Source organism: Thamnophis sirtalis, unplaced genomic scaffold (assembly GCF_051295495.1).
Source record: "Thamnophis sirtalis isolate CommonGarterSnake01/CBP01778 unplaced genomic scaffold, rThaSir2_p1.2 scaffold_6, whole genome shotgun sequence".
Taxonomy (NCBI): domain Eukaryota; kingdom Metazoa; phylum Chordata; class Lepidosauria; order Squamata; family Natricidae; genus Thamnophis; species Thamnophis sirtalis.
In genome coordinates this window covers 38,320,541-38,330,213 of record NW_028261386.1, presented here as the reverse complement: position 1 = coordinate 38,330,213, position 9,673 = coordinate 38,320,541, and the positions used below count along the sequence as shown (strand labels likewise).

The 9,673-nt window shown below is 36.1% G+C and overlaps 1 protein-coding gene across 5 annotated transcripts in view; it reads right to left on the bottom strand.

Moving 5' to 3' along the window:
* Window positions 1-2,525: 2,525 nt before the first annotated feature.
* Window positions 2,526-9,673, bottom strand: part of KLHDC3 (kelch domain containing 3) — a 50,218-nt gene continuing 43,070 nt past the window's right edge. For all 5 annotated transcript variants that reach the window (XM_014052370.2, XM_087717640.1, XM_087717639.1 and 2 more), the window contains 3 exons: window positions 7,554-7,627; window positions 7,312-7,390; window positions 2,526-5,629 (listed from right to left, as the gene is read on the bottom strand). In XM_014052370.2, the coding sequence (XP_013907845.1) occupies window positions 5,563-5,629; window positions 7,312-7,390; window positions 7,554-7,627 (220 nt within the window). In that variant the 3' untranslated portion in view covers window positions 2,526-5,562. The remainder of the gene's footprint in view (window positions 5,630-7,311; window positions 7,391-7,553; window positions 7,628-9,673) is intronic.

Sequence of the window (9,673 nt, the reverse complement as noted above, 5' to 3'; positions counted from 1 at the left end):
TAAAAAATGAAAAGAAAGTGAAGTAAATGAATCAACAAAATGGTAGCATAATTGCTGTTGTGAAGGTGGTTAGCTCACCTGGAAGGTACAGTATTAGAGACAAAATATTATTTGATAACAGGTTGCCTGCTTGGTGATGCTGTTTAGGAAAAAGGAGCAATATCAAATAACATGACTGATAACATAGCTGTCAAGGAAGAAAATCAAATAACAATTGCCCCAAACAATAATGTTACACTGAATTGCAGCATGGTCTTAACAGGTCTCAGAAGTTTACTGCATTTGTCATGTTTTCTTCTGGAGCTGTTAGCAACAAGACTTTATTTCACAGCTTTAAAAATGAATCAACACTGCATGATCACATAAATGGTTATTATGTTGATCTGAAAGATGTTTCTTAGACTCTATTATGAAAAATCAGCGTAGAAAAAGCTTCACCAGCTGCTTATCCTCCAAATTTGCAGATAAGACTAAAGACGTAATTACCTGAGCTTCTCTGCTATTTACGCACTGCTGGAGTTATCCTGGGCCTGCTGCACTCATTTAATCTGCAAAAGCCTCCCCTTCTCTTTTAAATCCCAAGCAAGTGTTTGTCATTTGTTAAATATGTAATACCCTACAATAATGATTTTCAGGTTGCCTTCAGTTGTAGTTACCTAAATACTGCATGGTGCCTTAATATCTATCTATCTATCTATCTATCTATCTATCTATCTATCTATCTATCTATCTATCTATCTATCTATCTATCATCTATCTATCTATCTATCGAGAATTTGAAATGAATTCAGAGATGGGCATAGAATATGAAAAACAGGCCTTTTAAGGAGAGGCTGGAGGATCTTAGACTTGACTACTTCGGATGGCAAACCCAAATCTAGTGGGCTTAATTGATAACTTTTGAGTGAATATTTAGATAGATTCTTCACAGTGAGATAAATTGACAAATGTTCCAAAGGTTGAGGCGAGAGAAAGTCTATCCAATTTTCTGATGGGAGAAATTTATGTATGGTTCAGGATTTCCTTCATAAAATGTGGGCGCAGGTTTAATGCCATTTTCACCCTATGGTTTATAAAAAAAATTATCTTAATAGAATGCCACTTAAAACAAGAATTACTACTGTAGATACAGATATGGATAATATTCATATCCGCCAACAGACATTTCCCTAATGTTCTAATTTTCAAAAACTCAATGATGCTTTGCTTAGTTAGAATGTGATCTAAGGGGAAAAGAAAGTAATGGAGGTGTAAGAAATTAATATTGAGGCAGCAAGGTGAAAGTGCAAGCTTTCTCCCCCTTTTTGTGTCAGAATTTTAGTACTTGAAGTTGGTACTTGCAGTAAGCTCAGTCAAAACAATTTTTCTTCCAAAGGAATACAGTGTTGTTTTTTTTAAATTCTGCAATGTATTTAAAAATTCTCATATTGTCTTTTTTTCTTGATCTTCCGATTGCATTCCCCTCACCCCTGGTCATTTGTTCTTCTCTCAAGTATCCACGGCTCATTCTGTTTATTCCTCAAAGATTATGAGATTTCCTCTTTTAGGCTTCCCTCTCTAAAGATGTCTATTACGACATAAAACTTGACCTTCTGTAGGCACCCTCTGGCAGAACATGGAATATAAATCAAATGAACAACTGTGGGATTTCCTGTGCTTGTTACTATCTCCTTATATATGAAGGTGTTTAGGCTCCCAGGAAGTTCCATGCCTGGATAAGTTTGCTATTTGTGTCAGAGCAATGGACTAGATACCCTGATAGAGCATTTCTTCATTCAATGGGCTATTCTAAATGGTGCTTCTATAGGAATAAAAGTTCAGCTCTTTCTCATAATCTTTCCATTAACTCTATACTCAAGCTGACACTGAAATGTGGGTTGGGTGCCAGTTTTCACCAGCAATTGTATTTATTATTTAGAATTATAATTTGTGATAAATCTCATATGGCCTGAATCTCAATGCTATGGGTTCTGTATCTTGACCAGACAATATTCTAGTCAAGCCTACTCCATCCTGATTGAGTTATCTACTTAGAAAAAATGTGTTTTAGGTTGGGATGTTTTAATCAGAGAACTCTGAGGAGCATATATTGAAAATGTCAATTTTAGAAATGTGATCTTTAAAATTGCATGGATTGGAAGGACCGCTAATTAAAATGTGCACAAACCTTCCTGATTATTAGGAGTATGTTGAGTAGCTTCCTCTTAAACTTTCCCAAGAAGGATGAAGGGTTCAGACTTCTCCAGTATTACCTATTTTTAAAAATGTATTTTTTTTTTTTGTGAGAAAAGGGAAGGAACAAAATGTCTGCCCACTTACAAAAGCAACTAAATTGGCAAATGATTTTGTTTCACTATTGATATATCATTGTTCTGCACTGCACAAAGCTGAGGCAGGTTATGATGCATGCATCTTTGTGCAAGAATGTGCAGTGGGCCAGGACTCGGGAAAAATGCCCTCAACTTGAAGCATTGGTCTCATGGAAGAAGCATTCTGATGCTCATTCCATTTTCATCTCTGGCAAGCAAGTTTTGTAAGTTTTTATTTCTTTTCTTTTTTCAATAAATACATGATACATTTGTTTTAGCAGAGCCAACAATTGTAACTGTCTCCCCCAAGCCATTTTCATAAGTCTCCAAAGTTGTTCTATTTTTAAAGTTGTGAAAACTTTATTCCAGAACACGTTATGAGTGTGTGCACTGTTTCCCAAACTCCACTGATAATTTTCCTTATGACTTTTCCCACTTTTCAATAAATACTGGTTGTATTTTATTTTGCATCGGTTTTCAAATGAGTTTGGCCTTTTTCTTTTTCTGGTAAGAACTTCATTTTCAACATAAATATTATGTGATCTGAAGTGCATACTACACAGAGCCCCTCCTTCTTTTTGAAGCAAAAGTTGAAATTTGTAGTTTGATAATGCAATTAAACATTCTAGTCTTCTCTAATCTCACACTTTCCAGATGTATTGATACTACAAGGATTCCCAGAAAACATGTTCTATTATGCTATTTTGGAATTTGGGAAGTTATAATCCCAAATACATTTGCAGAGTACCAAGTGGACTAAAAAATAAACAGGAATTTGTCCACTACCATAAATTCAGGTAATCAATATTAAATTCATCTGAAACTAATATTCCTTGCATGAATTGGAGGCATAGTTACTTGAGTCACAGTTGTAACTGTGTTGGCACAGAGCCAAATAATCTGTTTAGTGAAGCTAGCCAGGGTTTCTAAACAAGCATTTCACTCGGTTATATTCTAATTTCAATTTAAAATCGCTCCAATGAAAAGATCTATGTTTTTAAATTGACAACCGAAAGTAAAAACAAAACTGAAAAACTGATGGCTGACAAAAGCATAGTATGTGCATAACTGGAGATAAAAATACTGAAAATAAATAAAAGGCACCCAGTTTATTTACTATAATAAAAATATTCTTAACCTAACTCAACTGTCCGCTGTTGGGCAAATACAGAGGGGGGGAAACGTCTTCTTGGTTTGGAAAAAACTGTAAACAGCATCTCCAGAGGTTGCCTTGCAGACCAGGTTTGTGAGTCTCCATATACTAAATCATACTTTTTTTCCTACTAAATAAATCTGAAACAATTGATAATACTTTTTAAGAATTGTGTGAGACACCGAATGATTAATCCAGGGCGGTGGTGGAATCAGCCTACAAATATTCTGCTTTCATTTAACCAAAGTTCATTCAAGAATGAAAGATATATGATAAAAGAAAACTGAAAAAAACCAGACAGGGTACCTGGATCAGTCCTTCTTTATCATGATGTAAGAAACATTGCCTAGTTCTGACATAAATTCAGGGGTAGTTGGACAAATGAAGTGCATTATGTTTTAAACTATAAACATTATCCTGAGGTGCCTAGCTCTATGACAGCTTATTCTTTTACCAAGTGATAAACTTGTATACTTTTTAAGGACGTAAAAATTGAGGAACAAGCTGCATGTGCACCAGAAAGCCTCTATCATATGGTTTTGTGTTGGCCTCATTCATATCCATGTTTAATGTAATATACATGCATTTGTAAGAAATCTAATCTATGCATACATGTATATAAGTTTACTGCACTGGCTATATTAACTTTTATTTTTCTTATACTGCTGTTTATAAGGCCATCTTTTTCATGCATCACAACACAAATGTTAATTTGTGGATGGATGAAATTAATCTTGCAGTAAATAACTCCCCCCCCTCAAAGATTAACATAAATGCTGTGCTGTTTTGATACTAGGTTAAATAATCTCATGGAGCAATTGAATTAGGGAATTTTAAGGCACTTGGATTACCCTGACTGGTTAAAAACCTTGTTTAATAAGAGTAATGAAGAAACCCAATTTTAATAAATATGCAGCATTTATATAGCACTTTTGAATATTCAAAACATTTCACTTATTGTATATTGTAATTGTTACAATATTCCCATATGGCAAGAAAGTGTTACTCCTATATTTCTGATGTGAGGCTGAAACCAAGTGTGGCTTGCCCGGCAGTGTTTAGCAAGTCCATGGCCCCACCAAGATTTGAACTGATAACACTCCAGCTCACCTCCTTTAGCCACTAATGTATGCATTTGTTTTCAATTAAGAGTCTTAATTTGTGGATTACAGACCCTAAATCCTCATACCCTTTGCATTAGTCCATCACTTGTCCTCTAGCCATATAAAGTTTGTCTAACCCCACCCTGGTATTTATAAATTCAGAGCTTTTGCTTGTACATATTAAACTGGGTGATAGCATTTCAGATCTTGTGATGAATACTCCCATAACACGCAGGAAAAAAATTTGATTCAGTCTTACAAAATGTTGGATGCCACTCCTTTCTTGGCCAGATAGTACTCATCCTATCTTCTTCCACTGAAGACTCTGATCTGTACCACTGTAAAGGTGGCAAGTGCTTAAGTATTTTATGGAGATCGTCCGGGTGCCTATTGCAGAAAACAAGTTGGTCAACCCCCAAAATGTGTAAGACTAGGCAATTTTTTTTCTGTGCTCAGAGAAGCAAAGAAAATGGCTTAAGATAGTTCAGTTCAGTTTAGTTCAGTCCTTACATTAATACTGAGAGCTAGGCACTCAAAATTGCTGAGACATAGAGAAGCTGAATTCTGATGAGTCCTTGCTTTGTTCACCTTTGATTCTGTAGCGCATATGAAACATATGCTGGTCTTGTAACAGTCCTGAGATTTATATTTCTTTGACTCTATTACATGAAAAGATATTATACCAGTAGATGGCTGTCAGATGTAACCTTCAACTATGAGAGCAAAAACACATCTGGCGTCCTTTTTTGTAGTATGCATTATCTGATTCTGCGTGCATGCTACCTTTAAATCAAGGTTTTGGCAAAGTTATAGCTGCAACTAGTGTGTCGGTGGGATAGGCAAAAAGAACCTTCCCATTATTGGTCAGTAAAGAGATCTTTGTATTGAAATAGTGCTCCTTTTTTTGAATAAGCTGAACGTTCATGCACAGGGAGGAAGACAGAAGGTGACATTTGCAAGGCAAGGAGTTGAAGGCAGCTAGGAGCACGACACCAAATTATCCATGGGAAGAGAGAATTGGGCGGCTGATGTTGCTATTAGTTGTCATTGCTGAAAGCTCCCACCTGAAAAGACAACAGAACAGATCTATTTTATTTCATTTATATAAGATTTATAGAGCCCTCCCCGCCCTGTCTTCTGTAGCATTTTTCTTGGTGCTCAGGTGCAATAGGAAAGCAATAAAAATCAAATAAAAAAGTCACTCCTGATGTCTTCAAGCACAACACATTCTCATATACTGTATTCAGAAAAAAAAAGCTAGGCACTTAGTGACCTCCAATCTCATACTACCCAAAGGCTGGTGGGAAAAGCCAGAACTTGATGGCTTTTTTGAAGATCAAAATGCCTGATTTCAGATGAAAGGGTATTCCAAAAGGCAGGGCCATTACTCATCACACTACGTAGGTTCTACTCGATGGCAACATTTAAGGGAAGGGATTTGAGGGTCTATCAAACCTAGTGGAATAGACAGATACCCTCAGGAAGAAGTGGTCCCTCAATGAACCTGATCCTGTACCATTCAGAATTTTAAAGGTGATTAGACACCTATGTCCAATTGAATTATCTTTTTAGAGATAATTCCTTACTCAGATTCTTCAATGTCTTCAACAATGTCTTCTTCAATGTCTTCAACAGTAACAGAGCTTCTAGAATCCTGCCTTCACTGGGAGAATAGCTCACGTTGAACTGTATAGAACAGTCAAACATCAGCATAGGAAATGTTTTATGACATTTTATGTTTATATCATAAAATGTTTTATAAAGTTTATCAAATTTCAATTCCCTAGGAGTTATAGGTCTTGCATTTTGCACATATTTTGTAAGCTAGCCCATGTAAGGTACCTTGGTTCAAAAATATTTTGCATTGTTTCACCAAGTTAAAGATTACAAGAATCAGATTTTGAGAAGCATATAGATCAGAAGTGTCAACTTGCAGTCTGTGGGCCGGATGTGTCACACGCAGACCACTCTGACCTTGGCTCCACAAAGGCAAAATATGTTGCAATACATCACGGTATGTCACGTGACGCAATCAACTTTGACACCTGTGCTATAGACGATCAGTACCTTGAATTGTACCTGGGGAAAAACTGGAAGCCAGCACAGCTCCTACAGCACCGTTACATGGGCAAACCATGGAGTACTCAAAACTGGACCAGCTATAATTTGTGGATGGTCTTTAAGGGTAGTCCATTATAGAGCATGTTGCAACTCATTAGCTAGGATTACAGGGTGAATGCCATGAGCAAGTATTCCCAATCCAGGAATAGACGCAATTCGCTCACACACTGAATCTGTGCAAAGCTTCCCCTAGTCATGGCTACCGACAAGGAACTATGACTTGGGCACAAGCATAGTAACAGTAGAGCAACAGACAAGATTGTCCAACAATCTCTGAATAATGGAGAAATGATAACACTAAAAACATTCATGCTCACTGCACAGAGATCTGCTATAAACCACGATGGCAAAAAAGTGATGAAATGTGTCAAGATGGAAGTAAGTGTATAAGCTATGGAATTTTTGTCATAATGTCACAATGAAAGCAAGTTGCTCCTCTCTTTCATAAATGTCTGCAGGCAGAGAGCATAAGTTGCAGAGTATGTGCCTTATATGTGAAGTCTCAAATTGGATCTGTCAGAACATCTGTAGTGAGCACACAATATTATGCTAGGACATCTACTTACACTGTTAAGGCTCTGTGATCAAAGATACTGAAATATCTCCATAAGGACAAATATTTTACCTTATATCATGAGGGAGACAAGACTGGTCCAGATTGTACTGGATCACTGCCAGTTTACACAGCGTTTTTAAGCTGGGACCTGAAAAAAGAGTAATATATAATACATGATATCCAATAAAGGAAAAACTAAAACATCTACAAGAGATAGATTTTTCAATGAGCCAGCTCTACCTCAGACATGTTTTTAAAGCAAGAGGTTTTAACAAGGTAAAGTAATTAAAGAGGAGAAAATATTCACATACTGAAGTCTAAGATGTACAAGTCTGAGTGATCCATTAGGTCAAATTCATCTCCCATGCCTTCTTCTGGAGATGGGCTGTAGAAATAAAAAAGAACCTTGTTAATCATTGAAAAAGTTTTGTTAATGGGGATGTAAAAAGCTAGTGCTTTTATTAAGACAACCAAAGTCTTTAAATAATTGCAAGATTCTGAATTCCCAAGGAGTCTTTGCCAGAACTGTTAAAAATCCAAAGAAAAAACAAAGGTGGAATAAGAAATTGTACTGATCAAGCCATAGTATCAAATGTGGTATTGAAGAATTTCCAAACATAGAAAAGCAATTTTGGAAAGAATTTACCTGAGCTTTATATCCTGTCTGTATCTCTTCCTTCAAAAAAAAATTTGTAACACTTCTTTGGTGTAATTATAGCATGCAGACACTTGGGAGTTCTATATGTTTATAGTAACAGAATATTAAGTGTTTGATAATATTTATTTATGGAAGTCTGAAATCAACTAAATCTGATTGAAATCAAATTATTTTACAAAATTGGCTTGTAAAATTAATTAGAGAATAGAAAATTCCCCAAGAGAAGAATGGGAGAAGTTGCACCAATTTCTGTTCTCCCAAGGGATCAATATAGGCAAGAATAAATACAGGAGGGGATTAAGGATTTAATTTTCAGCACATTTAGACAATGGGCTAAAAAAATTCTAAATGTGAAACAACTACTGGATCTTCACTGCTTTGCTTTTAGTTACCCACATAACATTGCCTTCCCCACACCTCCTGCTTCTTCTGCAAGCCTGGCATTTGTGTCGCATGTTTTTTCTTAAATACAGTGGATATTGAGGCTGCACAGCTGCAGAATCCTGGGGGGGAAGGGAATTGCTTCATAATATTGCAGACAGATGATATGTTGTCCTCCTGCACACTCTGAAGTACCTTTTAAAGACTGAATCTGAAGCACTGCATAACCCAAGTAGATATTGCACTTTACTCTCTGCCATGTGCCTACCGCCTGCTATTTCCCACCAGCATTTTGGAAAGCTATCAGCAATATGTGTTTCCTCATATACAGATTGATCTTTCCCTAAAAAACCTTTGTTCGCACTATTTATATGTGAACTTCCCATTGATATCTATTCTAGTCTAACTTTAGAGATATATTTGAATGATTCTGTTCTTTGTTAATATTACTAGACTTAATTGTAATATTAAGATGAAAGGTTTATCTTAATTATCCAATTTAAAAATGATTATTATATAATACGTTTTCATAAGTTTCTAAATGGACACAAAAGAATGCCCAGAATAAGTAAGAGCAGAGGATCCAGCAACCATAGCTTAAGAGAGAAGAAGCATAAACAATGTCAGAAAAAGGAAATATATTGCTTGATCTGTTTATAGAATCACTTACACTGTTACTTTGATTTCTCTAGCCTTTCTGGTACCCTAGCAAACAAACAAAACTTTCGTCACTGCCCCCACAACAGGCAGGACCGGATGTTCTGGCACCATCTGGAGATTTCATTATCACAGAAGGTCGTAGAGACTCCTAGCAGGCTCCCCACTTGGGGGTGTGGGGTGTGTGTGGAATCATATTAGATTACTCCCAGGCATCAGGAACATCTACTTTCTTCTCTGAAGTTGAAATAATTCATTCATGTATAAGAATATTGTTTCTTTAAAAAAATCAAATAAGATCTAAAGCAAGAGACTTTAATATGTAAGGCACACTTTTTAAAATATATGTATTTTAAAGAGTTAAGTAATTAAGAAAACAGGATTGCAGGCAAAGCAAGCAGCAGATTTTTTTTCTTGTTGCTTTGTACTACGTTCAAGGTAGAGGAACAGCCAGACTGAATTAAATTACAGTTAATCAACGTTTAAGGTTTTTAGGAAAAATACACATTTGATATTCTCTGGATCCAGTTGAGTTTAGTAAATATCACTTCAACCTTCTCTAAAATGTTGCTGACAATCTGGTAGGGATTCAGCCACAAAATACCCTATGAAATAGATCATCTAGATAAAGTTCAGTCTAGTTTCAGGCCTGGGCATAGACCCAAGACTGAGTTGCTCTACTTGGTAATCTTTGCTAGGGATAGAATACTCCTCCTAGTTATCATTGGTCATGGT